The sequence below is a fragment of the Symphalangus syndactylus genome, chromosome X (assembly GCF_028878055.3).
Source record: "Symphalangus syndactylus isolate Jambi chromosome X, NHGRI_mSymSyn1-v2.1_pri, whole genome shotgun sequence".
In the NCBI taxonomy this organism is placed as follows: Eukaryota; Metazoa; Chordata; class Mammalia; order Primates; family Hylobatidae; genus Symphalangus; species Symphalangus syndactylus.
In genome coordinates, this window is record NC_072447.2 from 157,957,296 (window position 1) to 157,980,634 (window position 23,339).

General features: G+C 38.5%; 1 protein-coding gene across 1 annotated transcript in view; it reads left to right on the forward strand.

Annotated features, from left to right (window-relative positions):
- SPRY3 (sprouty RTK signaling antagonist 3) overlaps positions 1-16,548 on the forward strand; it is a 159,370-nt gene extending 142,822 nt beyond the window's left edge. The window contains exons 2-3 of the mRNA XM_063634660.1: positions 1,972-2,143; positions 7,768-16,548. Of these exons, the coding sequence (XP_063490730.1) occupies positions 7,875-8,741 (867 nt within the window). The 5' untranslated portion in view covers positions 1,972-2,143; positions 7,768-7,874 and the 3' untranslated portion in view covers positions 8,742-16,548. The remainder of the gene's footprint in view (positions 1-1,971; positions 2,144-7,767) is intronic.
- The last annotated feature ends 6,791 nt before the right edge of the window (positions 16,549-23,339 follow it).

Here is a 23,339-nt window from a genome sequence, read left to right on the forward strand (position 1 = left end):
ATCTTGATAAGCTCAAGCCAATGTTAAGAGTAAAGAAAAAGTGTGAACCACAAAAGAGAATTTACATAGGAAAATCTCTTGACTAGAAATTCCAAATGGGAAAAGAGAGCTGGATTTGTTTAGAAATTACACACACGCACATACAAAGGCATGCACGCACGCACACACACACATATACATACATACATGTCATCACAACTGTTTGGAGCACCTTAAACACATACATACACACAGGAGCATGCAGACCCACACAACCGTACTTTTTTTAATCTCATGATTTCTTTTGTCTTCTTAACACATCTGAGAGAGGGTAAATGACAGAGTGTCAGAGGTAGAAAAGATGTTAGCAATTACCTAATCAGATCTCCTCATGTTAATGTAAAAATTGACACTCTAGAGGGGAAGTAAATTGCTAAGGTCACACAAGGAGTCAGAATAAGATTAAGAATCTCAGTTTCCTGACTCACAGTTTGTTTTACTCTGAACTGTCACCATTTACCATCTCAATTTTATAGATGAGGTAACCAAAGCATCCTAAGAATGTTGATGGCCAAGCTCCTGCCACTTGTCCATTGAAATAGGACTTGAAATCAGATCTCCTTTATTTTAAATATAAAGCTTGCTGTCATCCAAGTGCTTCTGTCTGGATGCCCAGAAGAAAGATCCTTTCCTATTGAATTAAATAGTGGACTGAGGGTAATTTACAGAAAGCTTTGTCCTTGGCTTTAAGAGAAAATGTCCAAGGCTGCTTTATTTTCAGTCCCAGGGAGGCTCCATGAAGGCAGGAATCCTGTCTTCCTTACTGAATCCACAACACCTAGTACAAAGGAAGGCACTTAATAAATATTTGTTGTTGAATGCATGCCATGCTAAAGGGAAAGTAGGTTGGGTAATGGTTTCCCAGGGGCAATGGATGGACAATCATTAGGGCTGATAAAGTGGGAACACATGAGGAAAAGAGGTAGGAGGAACCGTTAAACAAAGGAGAAGCTCTTTCTCTTCATCTTATTGAAGCTTCAATTACTCAGCGCAGGCTGAGTAGATTGGTAGAAATGTGATTGGCAAAGATATTTAAATGAGACCTCTTTAAAATTGTTACTCTCCACCCCACCCCCACGTTCCTTTAAATTTTGTTTCAGTCATTACCCGGGGACCGGATACAGAGATTCCTATGGGGAGTTTTAATGGGTCGATTCAATTTCATCTGGATGACGCCACTTAGCCAAGCATTAAGAGCTACAGCTCCGGGAAAGCAAACGACACGGTGGGGGGGAGGGGGGAGAGACAGAAATTATAACAAGGAGCAATAAATCCCTTCTTTCCCATCCTCCCCTATAACCCATTCACAAGACCTCCAGAAATCATCTACATTCACAAAACAGCCAGCTAGCTAAGGTGAACACACTGCAACCTCACTCCCTGCCCCCACTGCAGATTATATACCAACACACCCTGAGCCATATAAATAATCACACACTGGCGGTATCTATTGCTCCGCTGAGATACCCTGTGTCTACAACTGCAGTTTCTGCTGCTTCGGTTCATCTGTCAGATTGGAGGAGAGGGAGGCCAAGGTGGAGGCGGAGGCGGAGGCAAAAGAGAAGGAGGGGGAGGAGGTAAAGGAGGAAGAAGGGGAGGAGGGAAAGGGGAGGGCAAGAGGAGGGGAAGGAAAATACTGGAGGAGGAGGGGGAAAAGAAACAGGAGGAGGAGGAGAAGGGGGAGGAGAAAGAGGCGGAGGGGGAGGAGAAAGAAGAGGAGGAGGAGAAAGAGGAGGAGGAGGAGAAAGAGGAGGAGGTGAACAACTTACCCTGCTGAGCTTTCTTTGGGAAATACGTCCATCAAGATTTAGATCTGCCTGTAAAATCTATACAAAGTATATGCCAGTACAGGTTTGACTCGCCCCCTCCCCCGTTTTTTTTTTTTTTTGTTTTTGTTTTGTTTTGTTTTGTGTTTTCTCTGCTGTGTCAAAGAACAAGACAGAACTATCTCTGTTTCTGGCTCCACTGCCTGCCAGTGAAGGAGTTTTCATTCAGACTTTCCGAAGAGAGGTGGAGAAACCTAAAGACTGAGAAGAGATCCTTTGAGCCAGATGGGGCATTAGTTCTTCTGCTCTTCTCAGCATGGATAAGCCCTTTCCTCAAGGTAAGCCATAGAAATTAGCTCTTTAAAAACCCAGAATTCTTTCTATGCAATGCACAGATTGCCATTCATTCCAGCCATCCTGTGCTGTCTCTGTGTGTGCGTGTGTGTGCGCGCGCGCTTGCGCGCGCGCGCGCAAGCGCATAGATAAAATAAAATGAAAACCCTTTAAATGATATTTAAATAAATCAGCTCTTGCAGAAAACTATCCACACTGGAAATGTGTAAATCAAAATGGAACTTCAAAATAATATTTTCGTAGGCGAATGTCAATTTAATTTCTAGCCTGTTAACCTTTAAATGCATTTTGGTACTTGCCTAAAGCCCTCAAAACGCAGCCTAACCACCCAAGCTGAGGACAGAGAGAGAGCCCGTGCTAAGGCCAGTCTCGCTGCCCAGCGGGCATCCTGTCAGCATGGGGCTAGCCTGCTATTGGCTCACAAGTCTGGGCTGTGCATCGTTCAGATTTCATCACATCACCTTGCCCTTGGTAGACATGGCGCAAGCTGACACGGCATAACCCCCCACTTACATTGAGTCAGAGCAGTGATTTAGAAATCTCTGGATCCGTGCCTGGGTACATGTGCACATGTCTCTGTGTGGCATATGGAAATTTTGTCAAAAGTGAGAACCTGTGAGCACGCCTAGTTAGCCAATAGGCATTTGATAGGACCTAGGGCAATGGTTTACTGCACACTCACTTCCATGAAGCTAATTATAATTATCATTCTTCACCTCTGCATGCTGCAAACCAAGTTGGATGAACAGAAAACAGACCTTGAACTCTTAAGGAGAAAATCTATTTTGAAACGGAAACTATTGTTGCTTTTCTGGGAATATTAAAACCTCACTGTATCATGATGTGTTATCACATGAATTTGGATATACCAGGTGTTAAATCATGTTCCCAAAAAGTCGGCTACATTCATAGATACAAATAAGGCACAGGCTAGCCGTTTATCCACAATGAAATATTGGTCTTGCTCTTCTTGCCTCTAAACAAACATATACAAAGACATTACCATAACATTCTATATATTTGTCCCTTTGTGTTCTGTTTTTAGGTCTCTCTAGCTGTGAAACAGTCTAGATAGTGATCTGAGTGACTTAGATTTGAAGATATTTATTAAGAGTTGAGGAGTTGAGTAGTGAGGAAGTAAAGAACCTAAAGGAAAGGAGACTAAGTCTTCTTTAAAGACTTTTGAAACAGAGAAATGCAACCAACAAACCCAACATAAAATTTAGAGCATCTGGACAAGAAAGGCCTTTAAAAACCCTCCTTTTATCTTGCAGATGAAGAAACTGAAGACCAGAACGGAGGTCATTTGCCTACAGCCACACAGCAAAGTAGAGCTAGCATTAGGACTCGAACTTAAATTTCTTGTGTCATATAAAAGGATTTGAGTTTTTTTAAAAAAAATTCCTACTTCTTAGATGAACAACCAGCTTCTTCTCAGAATTTTCCTCAGGATTAGAAGTATGTGAATTCATTTGGTATTACAACTTTTCCCTGTATCATTCATCACTAAAAGACCTATATCTTTTAAAATTCAAGGTCTTAAAACTGCAAGACTCCCTGGTTTGAAATAAACTGCTATGAGTCTTAATGAAACCATTAAAGTAATGAATAGGACTAGGGTAGCAAAGTGACAAGTTAAGAGTTAAATGTGGTGAGAACCTGGCAGCTCCAACAAGATGTATGCGGTAGGAGGGAGGCCCAGTCAGTGGCAGAGAGGTTAGTAATGTAAACTATATACAACTTGGTATTTGTAAGGGGGGAGTGCTTTGATAGAGATGCAAATGCTTTTTGCACAGAGAGGGATTTTTAGAGAGCAGACTTTGGAACAGTAGAACTAAGAAAACATATAAAGCCAAAGCAGAAATTCCCCCTATGTTTGCTTTCAGTTATTCTGAGAAGGAGTGTATATAACAGCAGAGCATAGAAAAAAGCAACACACCTAAGAGCCGTTACACAGTAAGGTACAAAACAGCATTGAACCCATGAGAGTGGGAGAAAACAAGAGCCAGGATCTCCTCTTCCCCACTCTTCTTTGAAATCAACATTGAGTCCTACTGTATCAGAAAGGATTTACCATAGAAATCAGAACTGTCCTATGGCGTTAGCATAGAAGGGCTTTAGATAGGAAAGTTTTCAACTTTATTCTCAACATGGCAGATTTTAGGTTCCAGGGAGAAAATACATTTTCTTTCATTAACAAACATTAGCATTTCTTGAATGGGCTCAGCTTTCTAGTCCCTAAATTGGCATAAGAAAAGAAATTTTTTTCAGGTTGAACATGGCAAATTCAGGGCTACAGAAAAACTGTTTAGAAAGCTATGAGCACCTGGCCAGAAAGACTGTGATGGGAGTGGGTTTACAATGCATCATTCATTACTGCAGAGGCACTACGTGACAAAAATCACTAGATCCCATCAATGTGCAGCCAAGACCTGTAATCACCTTTGCTCTTATTTAATAGTATGTGATGTGTACATTCTCTCTCTCTCTCTCTCTCATTTGATAGAATATGGAATTGGCCAACTGCACAGTTTCTTAACTGTTGCTGCTCACAATGAATGGCTCTTTAGTGGGTGGATTTCTGAATCATAAACATTCGTGTAGTGGTAGTTTTTCATCTAGCCTATGTGCTACAGCAGTGTCTTGCCTGTTCCTTTCTCAACATATTTTTCCCTCTTACCTTCCTGTACAGTATCTATTTCAGTTCATCCTGTTAGCCAGATCAGATTCAGCACGTCCGGAATGGCAAACAATTTATTGTCATTCAATCCTTAAATCCTACTCAACACTCTCATTTTATTCAGGTCCTACTGTCCACTTATTGCAGGTCTTCCACATTAGATCCCAGAGTCCATTTGAATAAAAGATTCTACAGAGCAGGAAGAAACCTTCTAAGTTCATCCTGTCAGTTCCCTTACTTGTAGGCAAGACAGTGCATCATTCTTTCAGACTGAAATAATGCCCACAGCATCTTTAGTCATCCAACCAAGCATCTCAATTTATCAGCCTTGCAGAAATCTAATCAATATTGAAATACAGCTTTTCAACCTAAACACCATGTACCCTTCTGCTCCCCAGACAGGATCCCCTTTGAACATAATTCTCATTATTGTTTCTGAGTCATTTATATTATGACCTAGATTCCTCCCAGATTAGCTTTCAACCTTCTGGGCATGTCCCTGAGGTACCTAGTGACATCCCTAGAATCCTGTCTTTGGAATCTCACCTGTTTATCTCCTGTAACTTTGAGACCTTGTATACCTTCCTTTAAATTATTGCTTCCTGGAATTTTCAATATGTTTTGAATCTAGTTTCCTTTGGGAAATCAATTAGTCTAAACCGCATTCAGCATGTATATTATTGTTCTTACAGTACAAAGGACTTGCAGGGCGCTACATATTCTTTAGCTGATCAATGGGACATAAATCTATTTCTCATAAATTTGTCAAAAGACTCTTCCCAGTCCCAAGTTCCTACATCTACATACCCTCCAAGCCAAATGAACAATGTGTCCTTTTTTATTTAGGTGTCTACATGAAAGCTGCCAGTTCCTTTCCAATGCTGAGACTATGAATCTATAAAGATACAGCAAAGGTAGAGGTGGCAGGTTGCATGAGCCTTTGCGTGCAAGTAAATAAAGGAAACATACATTTTGCTTTTGAATGCCCAAATAAATAAGGGCACACTGCCCACCTTACCCTCAAGGACTTGAAGATGTAGAAGACACGGATGAAAAGAAATATTTTAGAAAATTGTGTAGTTATAGAAAGAAATACAGACCATAATGGCTCAAGGTCCTTCAAGATCACCTTGTTCACGTCACATATCCTTCGGTTTCACATAGATAGTGAAACTGAGGCCCAAAGAAAGCAAGTGATTTGACAAAAGTGACATAAATATTTGAGTCTGAGAGTTTCTATAATATTTATTTGCATTCTCTTATGCTGCATTTATTTAACACCAAAACAACTAGTTAAAAAGTGAAATTTTTGTCAGACTGGTTCTTTGATGTGATATGCCAAAAAGGTTATTTTTAACCAAATTAAATCTTTTCAAATAATGAACAGATGTAAATTCAGCTAATCAGGTTTGCATGAGGATATAGCCTCAAAAGTCAACTGAGTCTGGTCATATTATTAGCCACTGAGTCTTTTATGAACTGCATCCTTGTTTTTCCTGTTATTGAGCTTTGGGCCCATTTCAGTGTCATGTTTGCTTGCTTATGGAAACCTAATCAAGCACCATCCTCTCTCACTTGTTCATTTCTATTACTCATTCAAGCTATCCATCACGTACAGTAGTGTGAGTAATTGATCTATTTTGAGGAGGCCTGAAATCTGATGGATCTCAAATATATACTTTATTCATGCTAGTGTTTTGCTAGGTCCTAATGCCTCCAGGATGTTTCCTGGATTTGTGTTTAGGTTTCTTCATGTACACCTTTTTGGCTCTTCAGTCTTTTAGGTGGTGTGATACAGCAGTCTACTATTTGTACAGTATTTTCCCCATGGTCATCATTATCAGTTCTAAGCTTGGCAAAATCCTTCAGGGAATGACCAACCACCTCTTCCTGACTGTAGTACAATGGAAATGCAAGCATATGCTTTCTAGACATTCAACTTAGCTTAAATATGGTATAAGAATGTCACTTTCCTTTAAGAAAGTCAGTTTATTGTGTAAGGTAGTGATAGAGAAAAGAAGTCCAAGCAGATTCTGCTTGGTAAGTCCCATCAATATGGAGTTGACTTAGCATAGTAATAGGTATAATTACAGACGATTTTTGAAATAATTCAGGACTTGTCTTCTATAGTTCCTTGATTCCCAGTATTATTCCCACGTGTACAAAAGTTTGATTCTGGAGCCTCCATTCCATTTAAAAAGAATCACTTCCTTAGTAAGTTAAAGCAGCCAGTAAGGTGAAGAGAACTGCAAGATGATTAGTCTTGGCTTCCTTATACTCTTGGGAAGCCTTTTTTTTCCCTACTACACTGCAGACAGCTTAATTCCTACCCTCTGTGTGTTTGCTGTATCTCTGCCTTTATTGCATTCTCCTTGCTTGCCTGTATTCACTGAATCAAGTAATGTCCTTTCTTATCTGTTTATTTCTGCTTATCACAAATTCACACTGAAAAGATAATTTTGATTGGTTTTATATACATATATAAAATATATATATATATATATGAGCAACTTCTCATGGGAGACTGTTGAGGCTTTCTCTTTCCCTTCAGCATTGCTTCAGAAAATAGCCTTTGCATTTAATATTAGCTTCCATTTGTATTAGAATTCTGATGCCCAAGGCTTGGATGTCTCTGCTAGCAAATACCTGAATGAGCTAGCTGCTCCTATGAAACTAGGCATTTGATGGAACACAAAAAGAATCAACTATCTGATATTTGTTCCCAAACTTCTTTATAGTCTGGAGGGGATGATCAGATTTGCCTATAAAGAAGTAAGTGAGGCTAATTACAGAATAAAGGTGTAGCATGAAGATTACTGTAAAGTAATTGAAGGTAGCGGTGGTGATAGGGCCTGAGCTTTGTTGGTTTCTTACAAAGTACTTATGCCTGTGTGTTCTCATTTACTGTTTTTATGCCTTCTCTCCTAGGATTTTTCTCATGTGCCCTGAGATCCATGTAACTACAAGGGCTCCTCTTTATCACCATAAGTGCCACCCTGACTTAAAACCACTCAGAGCTAAAAAATCAAGGCAAAATGGATGCTGCGGTGACAGATGATTTTCAACAAATTCTGCCTATTGAACAGCTGCGCTCTACTCATGCTAGCAATGACTATGTTGAACGGCCTCCAGCCCCCTGTAAACAGGCCCTCTCCAGCCCTTCCCTTATTGTACAAACCCACAAGTCTGATTGGTCTCTGGCTACCATGCCTACTTCTCTCCCCCGCAGTCTCAGCCAGTGCCATCAACTGCAGCCCTTGCCTCAGCATCTGAGCCAATCTAGCATTGCCAGCTCAATGTCCCATAGCACCACTGCCTCTGATCAAAGGCTCTTGGCCAGCATTACACCCTCACCTTCAGGCCAATCCATCATCCGAACCCAACCTGGAGCAGGGGTCCACCCAAAGGCTGATGGTGCTCTGAAGGGAGAAGCTGAGCAATCTGCAGGGCACCCTAGTGAGCACCTCTTCATCTGTGAGGAGTGTGGGCGCTGCAAGTGTGTCCCCTGCACAGCAGCTCGCCCTCTTCCCTCCTGCTGGCTGTGCAACCAGCGTTGCCTTTGCTCTGCTGAGAGCCTCCTCGATTATGGCACTTGTCTCTGCTGTGTCAAGGGCCTCTTCTACCACTGCTCCACTGATGATGAAGACAACTGTGCTGATGAGCCCTGCTCCTGTGGGCCTAGTTCTTGCTTCGTCCGCTGGGCAGCCATGAGCCTCATCTCCCTCTTCCTACCCTGCCTGTGCTGCTACCTGCCTACCCGTGGATGCCTCCATCTGTGCCAACAGGGCTATGATAGCCTCCGGCGACCAGGCTGCCGCTGCAAAAGGCACACCAACACTGTGTGCAGAAAGATCTCTTCTGGTAGTGCACCCTTCCCCAAGGCCCAGGAAAAGTCTGTATGACCTTCCAGCAAGGTGGATCCAGAGCTTTTCTCCTTCTAGCCCCCATCAGTAAAGCATAGGCCTCATCTTTGGAGAGGGGGAGGAGTGATAAACTAGCCAAAGTTAGGCCCTCTCCTCTTTTATTCCTGCAGTGTCAGGGGAATGACCAAGTACATCCTGGTGCAGGATGCCTTGTTCTTTCTCACAGTATCTATCCCACTCCTCTTCATTCTTTACACCCTGCCAACTCAGCCCTTATGGCTGTCATGGCAAATTCAGGTGATATATGGGTATGAGGTTTGAACACTGAGGACTGACAGGGCCAGCAACGTGGAGGTTTAGGGGCTCCCCAGTGTAATACCTCTCGATGCAGGCTCTGATCGTCACTCTGTTTTCTGCTGTGCCTTTGGAAGCTTTCTTCTAAGATGGTTTTCACAGGTACATGTGGAACAGCGTTCAACCTTCCAGGGAATATGACCCCTTCTCCCTGTTACTGCCCTTCTCTTCTTTATTCCTCTCTCCTCTTTCATTATTCTGTTCTGTATTCCTTTCCCCTTCATTCTCACCCTGTCTACTTTTATTTTTTCTCTTTCTTCCTCCCTTTCTCCTTCTCCCCTCCTCCTTTTTCAGACTGATCCTTTCTCTGCCTGTATTTCTATCTCATTTGATCTATATTTGTCTCTCTCTACCTGTTCCTTTCTCTAACATGTCCAAAAGTGCTGTTTTTCCATAGATGTTTCCTTAGACGCCAAACTTTGCTATGCTATACTATTTACTAATTTTTATTAAGGGAAATGGATTACTGTAATGAACTGATCACTAGCAATAGTGTGTATCCCGATGTGTGTGTGTGCTCACAACCACTCTCACCTGTTTGTGAGCGCATGAGGCAAAGTTATATTTCCAGGTTTAACTAGTTGGAGTTTTTCTCCCTTTCTCAATAATCAACTTATAGTACTGACAGATTCCACTAGCATGCTGAGTAGGATAGTAAATCAGGATGCTCATAACTTTGTATGTCTGACCCAAGTGCCAAAGGCAGACGTGCTTTATAGCTAAATGAACAAAGCAAAGGATACAGAGGTATGTTCTCTCTTAGAAGCTAACTTCCCTGAGACTGCATGGCTCAGGCGTTAATAATGGACATAAAAAGTCATAAAACATTAGAGCTGGAAGGAATCTTAACTATTAATCTAGTTCAATGCCCTTATTTTACAGATGGGAAAACTGAGGCCTGGAGATAGGAAGGGACTTGCCCCCAAGGCCGCACACTGAGTTAACAGCAGAATTGAGACTGGAATATAGGCCTTCTGACTCCTAGTTCAGTATTCTTACCCCTTTACCACATTGAGTCATGGGACTTTTTCCTAGGGCTCTATTAACAGTGACAGAAAGCCATTCCCATTCAATTACTTTTCAGGAACCATGCCAAGTTAGTGTGGTGGTCTTTCTCCAGTGCATGGTGGGTAGCTAATTAACTATCAGGTGTTGAGGCTTCCCCCAGTGGACATCACCTTTGGCTTTGTCACCTTGTAGAAGCTCAAGTGTGGAAAAGAAAAGCTTAAAGAAGCCCTAACCAAGCTGTATCTTCGCCATTGCATCTACTCTTTGCTGTACACACTGTGCTTGCTCCTGGCTTTGTCTGCAATGGCAGCTGCCTGAGAACTTAAATTTCAGCAACAGTGAAAAACTGAGATGAAAGATGTATAATTTAGAGAACTGACTTCTCTCTTAAAAAATACAGAGAGCCTGTGCTGTGAACCCCCTTCAATGGGGAAAAGCTGCAGTGGTGATGGCAGGCTCCTAAAGACTGCTGCTAAAAGACACAAGAATTATACAGTTTCCCTCTATAAGTGAATCCAAAATTCACTGAGGAATTCAGAGATTGAGGGCACTTGCTTGAAATCAAGGTGCTCCAACTTAGTTTAAGACCTCCAGACTCTAACTTTATAGATCATCTCTTTTAGAGTGTGCATGGATGTGTGTTGCAGGGTGGAGAAGTGGGGAGAAGTCGTACACGGGGGAAGAGGGGACATCCATGTCCCTTTGTTGGATACATATTACAGAAATATGTGCCACTCACTTTTTGTTGGTTCTGAATCTTCCTGAAGTGTACTGACATTTGGGCTGCACAGAGCCCCACATCTTCACTTACACCTCCTCTTCTAGAATTGCTTTGCTCTATTTTTGTATATATAAATATGTTATGATGATTATTAATAATGTTAATGATATTGCTGCAAATGGTGCCATATATAATGTTAGGCTTCTTGGAACATTTATAAACCCAAACCAATACCTGTAACCTCTTATGTTGCTCTCAGATCCTTTAATTTTAAGTAACTTTTTAATCTTACAAGTATGCTTGATTGTACTTTACACTTATCTACCCTGAAAAGCTCTGTCCAGTTCTCTGGGTCAAGCTGGATGGTGATGAATAGCAACACACACTTCTCTGCTTCTGCCTGAAATGTGCTTAGAGATAAGTTATCTAAGGATTCTCTGACAGTAGTGCATTGTTCCTGGAGCTAAATTATTCTATGGATGTTTGCTTATTAGTTTCAGGCCCCAAAATAACACGAGCCCCTCCCTCCTTGATAGCTCCTTGATATCCCAATCTTGCAGTCCTAACTCAGGCAAATTGTGCACTGCCAGAGGGGCCCTGGGTTCTGCCATATACCCAGAGGAGCCTTTCTCAGTGTGTTTCTAAATGGCCTTACACTTGGTAGAAGAAATTGAAGGGTTACTCAAATACAGTTGCAATCTGCAATCTGCTGTTGAGTCAGGGCTTTCACTTGTGTCCAAGTTGGCCTGATATGGACTGCATCTGCTTTACGTATAGATGGGTCCTGTTGGGGTATGCGCATGGACGTGTGAGTGAGTGTGCATATGTATCCCTTCTGTGATTTTATATATATATATATATATGTAAATATATATTCACACATCTCTATATATTTTAATGTATTGCACATGTATATTTAAAATATATATGAAAGAACTCTAAATCCTGCAGGGAGGCTCTGTTTTCATTATTTTTCTACTTTGTGTCATGTCCTGTATAAACAGGAATATTTAGAGGGTGTTTCCAGCTTAGCATTTTTTTGCAGTTAAATCATCTGTTAGCCCCTATCTCTACTGCCTTCCACATATTGGTTCCTTGATACATTTCATATGGCATCAGCCAAGAGTTTTCCTGTAGTTTCCAGCCCGTCTTCCCTAATCACAATAGCAATAATAAATATAGTGAATACTTACATAGTGCTAAGCACTATTTTTAGCATATTATTTATATTAGCTCATTCATTCCTCACATTTCTACAACATAGGTATCATTCCAATCTCTATTTTACAGATGAGAAAACTGAAGCACAGAGAAGTTAAGTGACTTGACAAAAGGTAACAATTGTAAACGGTAGAGCTAAGATTTGAACCCAGGGTGTCTGACTCCCAGGTCCATGCTCCAGAGTCAGATATAGAAGGCTGGAGCACAATGTAAACCATTCTGGAGTAACAAGCCTCAAATGGTGAATAATTCTTTCCCTAACTCTGGTCTACCTGCAACCTAGGAGTTAAAATAAGTATGTTGCTATGTTAAGAGTAAAGCAATAGTTACAGGCATCATATATTAGCTGTCTTGCTCCCAAAATGGTGACATTACAAACTTTTCCACTATTCCCTTTGAAAACATGCATGCAGCCAGTTACCATTTCTTAGCTTATGCTGTAGAGCTATTAAGGGAGTATTTTCACTTGTGCCAAGGAGGGTAAGAGTTTATTAGCCTTATCTTTATTGGCCAGGGAAAACTAATTCAATTTTTTTGAACGAAGTACAACTGAGACTATTTTTGGAGCTTATGATTTGTTAGAGCTGTTAACATTCAACCTTATTGATTATATTGAGAGCACTCTTCTGATTCAAATGTAAGCAAACCACTGATGACCACTGGTCCGTATAACACATTTTACCAACAGCTCCTTCACACTGAATCCTTTAACTTGGCCAAAGGACCCTTAGAGAACATCTAGTCCGATGTTAACATTTTATAGCTGGAGAAAGGGATGCACAGAGAGGGAAAATAACCTGTCCAAAGTCACACAGTTCTGAAAATTGAGTGGAATTATGACTTTATGCCAGAGTTCCTAATTTCCAGGTATCTTAGCCTCAGTTTCTTAAAAAATAGAGTTTGAAGCAAAAGCTATGTACAATCCAGGGTAGTATGAGTAAGGAAAGGGTTAATGAGGGAGGGAAGAAAGAAGAACAAATAAAAAGTATGTCACTGAGTTGGCCACAGTCTGTTCCTTGGCAAGCTAATTTTGCAATTTTTTATGACAGACCATATGAAACTACTACATCTCCATACAGCCCACCTGGTGGAGGAAAGGAGGTGAATTCATCTGCTAGCTGTCATCTCATTAGTCAAATTCTTCCCCATGTGATATTAACCCTCCTACACTTTTGGGTAGTGCGTGGTGGGCACTTAAATATGTACCTTGGCATTTCATGCTTCAGCAATAATGGGAAGGATTGCAGCTCCACTATAAACAGTAAGGCAAGTATATGAATATAGGGAGATTAAATTTAAAGTGCTACACTAGGGTGGTGCTTTTACCTTATGTCTTTAATCACATTCCTTCGAAGTAAGTTAGAGATAACCTACCACCTTTAAAGTAAATAAAGCTTTATTGTGGCTCTTAGAACTGTACTATGTTTGCCTTCCTGAACCTATTTATTCTCTAGCTTGCTTTAAAGGGCTTCTTTTTTATATGGAAATTAATTCCCTGTTCAATTAAAGGAGTAACAAACTCTCAAATTATCTTTCTTCTTAATATAAAAAGGAGTTTCATATTACTGAACTCCTCAAAAAGCATGTCTAAGTCAAAATATGTATGTGAATGCACATATGTTCTTTTAGGTTCCATGAGCATAATAGTAGGAAAACTGGTCAAGTCAATAAATGCTGGGGAAAAATGGCTAAACAAGGTATTCTGTAACATGAAAATAAAGCAATGAGTTGGTTGGCTGGCTTTTTAAAAAATATTTCAGCCACTAATTATGACACAGACACATTCTAAGAATTATACTACCTTTTATTCACATATACAATAGTTCCCTGTGTCCTGTAGATCATTGTCACATAAAGCAAAAGCATTAGTGCCCCATTTGGACCTTTGGCCTAAGGTTTGATAAGATTTTGTAGGACTGAAATTCTTGGTCCCTTTATCCTAGTTTAGGCCCATATCCTTATTTTCACTCTCAAAGATAAGATCATGACGCTACCAGTGTTGCTGCTGTTAAAGGCCAGGATGGACAAGATAAGGAAAGACATTTTGGGAATGACACTGACTATTGTTAGGAATCTTGCTGTCATTACAATGCAAGTTATATATGTTTGCTCCCATATGTATTTATTGGCCAATCTCCTGAAAAAGAAGAGGGTAATTCTAACTCACACTTTGTCATTCCCAAACTAACCTGGCAATCCTTTTGACCATACCAGGTAATAGTCATGTCTCTGATGGTAAAAGACAGAGATGTCAAGGCTCTGGAAGCTCCCAGGTCCTTGAAGAACTAACTAAACTGCTGAAAACACAAGTGGTAATGTAGGCAAATACCCTAGCTTTATTAACATAAGGCTTTAACATTCAAGCCACAGGCATGTTCTTTTACTGTGAAAAGATGGGGTTGACCATATGTGAACCCTGAAGAGTCATTTTGAACCTATGTCCTAAGGCCTAAAGTACTTTAATCCTCATCTTCAAAGTCTTACCACTCTGATAACAAAAAGAAACACTACAAAGAAACTGCAAGGAAAGGGACACTTATTTTTTTAAATGTCTACCAATTAGTTATTCATATTTGCATTTCTTTATATAGAAAATTATTTATATGAAGTTTCCAAAAGACTCTCATATTCATCTTTATAGTCTTGGATAGAAAATCATGTGTCCTTGGATGGGGATTCACACACCAAGGCTTAACAGAATTAGTTTGGGGAATACTCATTTTTATACTAGAGATTAGTTGGCTTAAACAACTTTACTCTGTGAATTTTTTTCTTAATGGTCCCCTTCCAATGGAGGTGAAGGCCTCTCAAAGAGGAGAAGGCCCCAGGCCTTTCTTAATACATAAACCATATTGAAAGAAAGAAAGAAAGAAAGAAAGAAAGAAAGAAAGAAAGAAAGAAAGAAAGAAAGAAAGAAAGAAAGAAAAAAGTAATGGGAAGTAATAGTAAATGTGGATCCAGAAAGAAAAACAAAGGTTAAGAAAATGAGGTATGTGAAAGAAAAAAGCTCTATAATCAGTGTGTTTCTCTCACCTAAAACACCATTTACTAACTACTTGGTTCAGTTGTACCCTTGAACTCCATTTTTTCCTTGACTTATATCAACACTCTTCTTTTCCAAACTCCTATAGCTCTTCATCTGGAATGATTCTATGGGGTGGGGGGAAGGAGAACAGGAGACAGCAGAAGAGAGAAAGAGAGAGAGAGATGGGTGGAGACTTGGTCTCTCTCCTAGAGGTTCAAAGTTAGAATATGCCACTAACACTATCTGCCTTTCAAAATCCCTTCTAGGACATGCTCCATAGTACTTAGATCTTTTATTAAATGACAAGGTTTCTCTCCTTCAGAGAGAAATACCAGAGTGGATTTATGGTTTCCCTGGATTGTTTTTTTCTGAGTCAAAGTGGTGTTGTGGAAATCACAGTACCCTGAGACCAATTAAATCAGAATCTTTGGAGGTGTTGAGGAATGGATTTTTAAAGTTCCCAGATGATTATAATATGCAAACAGAAAATTGAGAAAATCCAATCACTTTATTCTGTAAATGCAGATAGTGAGGCTAAGAGAGGGAAAGTGACTTACTCATAACCACACAGTGAGTTAGTGACAAAGTCAGGATAAGAATCCAGGTCTGCAGACTCCTAGGCCAGAATTCCTGTCTTTATACTACACTGCTTCTATCTCTACCCTATTCCTCCTCTGAACCTTTGCTTTTCTCATCTGTAAAATGAAGATAATAAAGCCTAGAGAGTGTATGAGAATCATTAAAGCAGAAGCATTTTTCTTAATGTACAAGGTTCTATGCAAATGCAAGGGAATTAATGTATAACATATATGTGGGGTTGAGTCTCTAAAACAACATAAAAGTTGTGTTTATTTTAGTCAATCATTTGGGTATTGTGTCTACCTGATAGCATGTAACAAGACTGAACACTTGTGTAGGTCGTACGTGCCTTTAAACTGAGGTTGGCCTCAGTGACAATCAAAATTAGCAGTTGAGGAAAGAGGTCATACATTTTTCTCTTGCCCTTGCTGGAATAGGGATCAAGAGGAATATAAAAGCAATGGGATATCTGGATTTCATATACTCAGTCAACCACAACACGGCCTTAGTACTGAACTAGCCCAGGGTTTCTATGGAACTTGTAGATCCCGTTCCCAAGGCTGGTCCTGGTTGAAGGGAGAAGGTCAAAAAAGGAAGTCTCTTCTGAAAGGCAGTACCCATGGAAAGCCAAGGGGGAGGCTTGCCCACTAGGAGGAGCTTCTTTTGTAGAAGCCAGAATGGAGGAAAGGGGCTTTCTGACTTGGCGCATCTGAGGAAATAGATTATTTGAGGATCTAGTACTCCCAGAATAATCTGTAACCACAAGAAACACATTTCTTGAACTCCAGAGCCCCAGAACAGGATAACCATATCCAATCCCATCCTATCCATCCTGGATATTATGAATTTCCACAGAGGGCCACTTCTACTCCCCTAGGAGTCATACATCTGGCTACTTGTTTATTTGTTAAAAATAAAATTCTGTACCATTTATAAAATGGGCCTCTTATGTCTTCTTTATTTTGAAATTATAATATACATGCCTAATCATCATTCATTTTTGCCAATGATTTTTAAGTATTTATTTGAAAGTTATTTTTAAATACAAAAATATATGTATTTAATAAAGCACTTCTTTATCTTCTTATGTGAACCATACTAAAAAATGTAAAACATGCCATGATTAAACTAGGTAATTCTATATGTCACATTACAAGTAAGTTTTAAAAATCTATTTGGTAAATATATTCTCATTTCATCTTGAAATACCTCCCTTTTAAGGGGAGGGTAGAGAGACAACGAATTAGTGTAAATCAAGAGGCCTAAAAGTATAATGACAAATATTTATAATTCAGATTCATCTCAGGCAGGTGTTTCCTTTCAGGTAATTAAGAGGTGATGACCTATGTTCAGGAAAAATTGGGTTGTTTAGAGGCCATGTAGGGGCCTATGATTTCCTAGAAAATATAGACCCAAAGAGCTCCTTGCTAGTAATTACACTGCCGAAATTCTTGTACTTTGCCTCACAACAATTAACACAAGAGCCTAGGTATGAGCTGCATAAAGTGCAGGTGAACAGAATGAAAAATCAGACTCAATCTGTAGTTCTCAAGGAAGGGTCAAATTTGGTTGTGGTAGGCGTTAATAGTTGAAGAAACTGAAATCTATTTCAAGAGCACTTCAGATAAACAGGATGGAGACTGAAGCCAAGAAGGAGAATAAAGAGTAATTACTGCATAAGAGGCTAGAGCATACCTGAAGTCCAAAAGCAGCACTGAATTTAGAATCAGAAGATATAGATAATACACAAGAGAGTGTGCAATGCAGGGAACCATGCTTGATGGGTTTCATCTAAAGGATTGTAGCTGGCTCCACCATGTGTTAAGCCACCTTTGGCAAGTTAGTTTTTCTGTGCCTGGTTTTAAACCCAGGAACCATGACTCTAAAGATTTTGTGCTCTTAACTACTGCAATCTCCTTTTCAGTATAAAAATGGCTATATTAATAGGATTATAATACGTCCCAATTTGCCCAGGACTGTCTCAGCTAATACCTGTTTCTAAAATATTTATTAATAGTGCCTCCTTACACTCTGAGAGCATATCTTGACATGACTTGTATATAATTTTTAATATGATGTTTAATCCCCAATTGTTTATTATCCATCATACCCCCAAACTCTGACCTCCCTTGTTACCCAGATTAGATTCCCTCTCTCCCTCTAGCATACTTGCCTGACAAAATCTGAACCTTAAATATAATCACTTGTTCCACATTTTCATCTAAACAGATGAATGTCATTGGAGAAAAACACAAAACGGTACATTCAAGCATGCCCTCAGTGCCACCGAGTATTTCTACTTTATTTCTCTCTTCAGTTCATTTTCAAATCAACTCTTTAAAAGGACTGCTTCACACTTCTCTCTCATCACACCTCCAGTACCCCACCTCCTCCATACCTCCACTCCCATCCTATGACCTTGCAATATATCACTGGGAAAATAGCCTTTTCTTTTGAACTCACTCTAGCCAAGCTTTTAAACCAACCCTCCACCAAAATAGCTCTTTTCAATGTCGCCAATGATCCTACCTTGCTAAATCCAATGGTCAATTCTCAGTCATCTTATTCAGTTTATCACTAGCATTTGTTCCAGTCCATCGTGCTGTCTACATTAACAGCTCCCCCCACCTGAGACAATGAGCCACATGCAGTTAGTTTATTTGAGGGAAGTGATTCAGAAAACAGGAGAAGGGACTGAGAAAGGTGAACCAGGAAAGAAAGGAACATCAATCCAAGGGCATGTTATTGATCTGTTTACTACTATAGGCAACTGAGGATTATTCCCACTGAAGATTATTCCCACTGAGGACTCTCTAAGGAGCCATGTAGAATGCGCCCCAGAATTTTCCACCAGACATAGAAGAGGAGAGTGTTTTTCTATCCAATCTCATCTCCCATTAATTAAGTGTAATCCTAGAGGGAAACATTTGGAAACACATTTGGAAACAACTACCATATGAATATAAGAGATAACAATTATTGAGTTCTTACTATATTTCAGGCATAAAATTAACATTTAATCCTCATGACAACTTTATGATATAGATATTTTATCACTATTGACAATGGACGTGGCAATGAAACTAACAAGTGAAAAGAAGTCCTAGGATTTAAAACCAGGTTTGTCTCAAACACCATGTTCTTTACACTCTGCAATACCACCTTGTTTGCTAATTATATCAATTTAGAATGTGTGCATGGAAATTAAACATGCATTTTTAAAATTTTCACTAGATCTATCAATCAGCAGCTTTCAACATAATTGACCCTTCCCTCCTTTAAGTTCTTTCCTTTCATGGCTTCAATTAAGCTACATTTTCCTGTTTTCCCTCCTAATTATTTGGTTACTTCCCAGTCTCTTTTTCTAGTTTTTTTTCCTTTATCTGGCCTTTAAATATTGAAGTACTCAGGACTCTTCCTGTCCCTTTTGTTTTACAAGTCTACACACTTTTCCCAAGAAATGCCATCCCAAAACTCCTCCCTGGCCCCCAAGAACCATTTCTTCATTTCTCTACTTCTGGAATTTACACTCTTATGACTTCAACTATACTGATGACTCCCACATTTGTATCTCCAGCACACACCATTTTTCTTTATTCTTTTTTTTTTTTTTTTTTTTTGAGACAGAGTCTCGCTCTGTCGCCCAGGCTGGAGTGATCTCGGCTCACTGCAAGCTCTGCCTCCCAGGTTCACGCCATTCTCCTGCCTCAGTCTCCTGAGTGGCTGGGACTACAGGCGTCCGCCACCACGCCCAGCTAATTTTTTTTTTTTTGTATTTTTAATAGAGACGGCATTTCACCACGTTAGCACGTTAGCCAGGATGGTCTCGATCTCCTGACCTCGTGATCCGCCCGCCTCGGCCTCCCAAAGTGCTGGGATTACAGGCCTGAGCCACCATGCCCGGCCACACACCATTTTTCTAAGCTCAGTGCTATATCTAATTGCATACTCTGTATCTACATATATTATAGATACCTCAAGTTCAACACATTCAAAATTGAACTAATTAACTTTGTTCCTCAAATCTGCTCATCTTTGATGGTTCTCAACCTCAATAAATGTTATTACTATCTACTCAAATGCTCAAGCCATAAGCTTGTGAATCTTCCTATCTTCATTCTCTTCATCTCCTATATGCAATGAATCAAAAAGTGCTGTCAATTCTTTTTTCTTAAGAATCTCTCTAATTCATTAGCTTTTCTACATCTCCACAATCATAATTAACCAAAAAGCTATTAACTATCTCTGACTACACTACTAATTATTTAATTACAGATTTATTTCTGTCTTCTGCTAAAATATAAACTTTATAAGGGCAGGAATAATTATTGTGTTGTTAATTCCTGTATGTTCACTACCTGGCATATCATATAAAGCTATTGGGGGAGAAGCACATATTGATGTACTACAGTGTATTCTACTGAGAAAAATAAGTTTCAGATTATTTTTCATTATGAATCATCAATGTAATTGCTCCTTTATACTGACTTAAAAATTGAGAGATGTATGTATTTTACTTATGTCTATTAAGCCTACACTTCACTCTCTATTGCAATCCTATTATAAAATGTGCCTGAGCTGTTGGCTAGAAAATTTTAAATTTATGTTATATACCACTTGAAAGTCATACATTTTTTCAGTCAATGCCAAAATACTCAGAAATACTGTTAATTCTTCCTTACTGCCTACCTTTGTCATATCATGCTGGGTCAGGCAGGACTCATCTTGGAAAATATATTCACTTGACTTCATTTACTTTTACTTTCAAATAGGAGTTCCTTACATTACAAAAAACATTTTTTTCTTCTCCTCCCTTGGATGCAAAAGCAAGACCCAATTTTATTTATAATTTTATTATAAAGACATAGATAAGTTAAAAAGAAATATGTGAAAAGTGATATACAAAAAGTAATCCAAAGAAATCTAGAGTGACTATACTAATATCAACATAAGGTAGACTTCCGAATAAGAAATATTTTTCAGGAATAAAGAGGAACATCTCATAATGATAAGTCAATTCTCCAAGAAGACATGGAAATTCTAAATGTGCATACACCTAATAGATTGAACATGCATGAAGCAAAAACTGACAGAAAAGAAAGCAGAAATAAACAAAATGTGATTAGACTTGGATATTTCAACACCTTTCTCAGTAATTGATAGAACAAATAGACAGAACATCAGTAAGAATATGAAAGATTTGAAGAACCTTATTGACCAACATGTCTTAATTGACATTTATAGAAAACTCCACCCAACAGCAGCAAAATACACATTATTTTCAAACGCACATGGAACATTCACCAAAATAGACCATATTCTGGATGACAAGTCTCATAAACTTAAAAAGAGCAAAATCATACAAGGTATATTCTCTGGCCACAATGGAATTGAATTAGGATTCTATAACATATCTGAAAAATCTCTAAATATTTGAAAATTAACAACATATCTGTACATAACACATGGGTCAAAGAAGAAATCACTAGTTAATTCAGAAAATATTTTGAACCGAATGAAAATGAAAACATGGCATATCAAAACTTGTGGGAGGACTGGGCACAGTGGCTCATGCCTGTAATCCCAGCACTTTGAGAGGCCAAGGTGGGAGGATCAGTTGAGCTCAGGAGTTCAATACCAGCCTGGGCAATATAGTGAGACCCCATCTCTTAAAAAGAAATATGTGGGAGAGTGGCTACCCAGACTTCATCAGTACACAATGTATCCATGTTAACGAAATTGTACTTTTTTGTTATAATCACAAAGTAGTGAATATGAGGATAAAATAAAGGAACTGGCAGGGTAGATATCTAAAGAGATAATTGAGTCAAATATAACTCAGAGGCTTGAGTCTAAGTCACTAGAAGTATGAAATTCGAAAAATTAGAAATGAGAGATTTTGGTTAAATTTACAGAAAAGAAAAACTTGTGAGGTGTAGCTAAAGCAGTGCCTTTAGAGGGAAATGTATGGTATTAAGTGCTTATATTAGAAAAGAAGGATTCAAATCAACAATGTAAGTTTCTACTTTAATAATTAGAAATATAAGAGCAAAATCAACCCAAAGTGTAGAAGAAAGTAATAACAAAGAGAATAAATGAAACTGAAAATAGAAAAATAGAGAAAATCAGTGAAACCAAGAGCTATTTGGAAATAGCTAATCTGATCAAGAAAAAAAGAGAGAAGACACAAATTATGTATATTAGAAATGAAAGAGGGAATATCACTATGGGTCCTACATATATTAAAAGTATAATAAGGAAATACTATGAACAATTTTATGCCAAGAGATTTTACAACTTAAATGAAATTGACAATTGCCTTGAAAGACCAAATGACCAAAATTTACTCAAAAAATAGAAAATCCAAATAGTGTATTTTGTAAAGACATTGAATTCATAATCAGTTAAAAACACCATTAAGCTAGATAGTTTTCACTGGTGAATTCTATAAAACATTTAAGGAAAAAGTAACATCAATCTTACACAAATTATTTCAGAAATTAGAAAAGAAAGAGACAGTTCTCAATTTTTAGGCCAGTTCTCAATTTTTAGGCCAGTTTTACTCTGATTTAAAAACCAGACTAAGTTATTGCAACAAAAGAAGGCTACAGAGTAACATCCTTTATGAACAAAAATACAAAAGTATTTAACAAAATATTAACAAATTGGATCCAGCAAGATATATAAAGGATAATGCATCACGACCAAGAGAGGTTTATCCTGGAAATGCAAGGGACAAAGACATTAACATTTGAAAATAAATTGCTGAAATTCACCATATCATCAGAATAAAGGGGGAAACCATATGATCATCTTAATAGATGCAGAAACAGCATCTGCAAAAAAAATTCAAGGCCAATTTATAATAATCATTTTTTAAAACCCTTAGCAAACTAGAAATTTAAGGGAACTTCCTCAACCTGATAAAGGGCACCTACAACAAAAGCCCTACTGCTTTACCCTTAAGATTAGGAATAAATGGACATAGAAAGAAGGATGGCTACCAGAGGCGGGGATAGTTAATGGGTACAAAAAAAATTAGAAAGAATGAATAAGACTTACTATTTGATAGCACAATAGGGTGATTATAGTCGATAATAATTGCATATTTTTAAATAACTCAAATAATGTAATTGGATTATTAGTAACTCAAAGGATAAATGCTTGACAGGACAGATACCCCATTCTCTATGATGTGCTTATTTCACATTGCATGCGTGTATCAAAATATCTCATATACCCCATAAATATATACACCTATGTACCCACAAAAAAATTTTTTAATTAAAAATATATTAGGAACAAGGCAAGTATGTCCACTCTTGTCATTTCTAGCCAACATTGTACTGAAAGTCCCAGCCATTGCAATAAGGTCCATATAAGAAATAAAAGACATTAAGATTGGAAAGGAAGAACCAAAACTATATCCACAAGTGACATTATTGTGTACATGGAATATCCTAATGAATCTCCAAAAGGGCTATTAAAATTGTAAGTGAGCAAGGTCACAAGATACAAGATCAACATATAAAAGTCAATTGCATTTCCATAAACTAGCACATAACAATTAAATATTGAAATAAAAAGCAATTGCTTTTAAAATAACATTCAAAAAATATGGATTACTTAAGGTTATATTTAACAAAATACATTGAAAACCTGTACATTCAAAACTGTAAACTTTGCTGCAGAAATTGAAGAAAAATAAATGGAGGCATATATAATATAA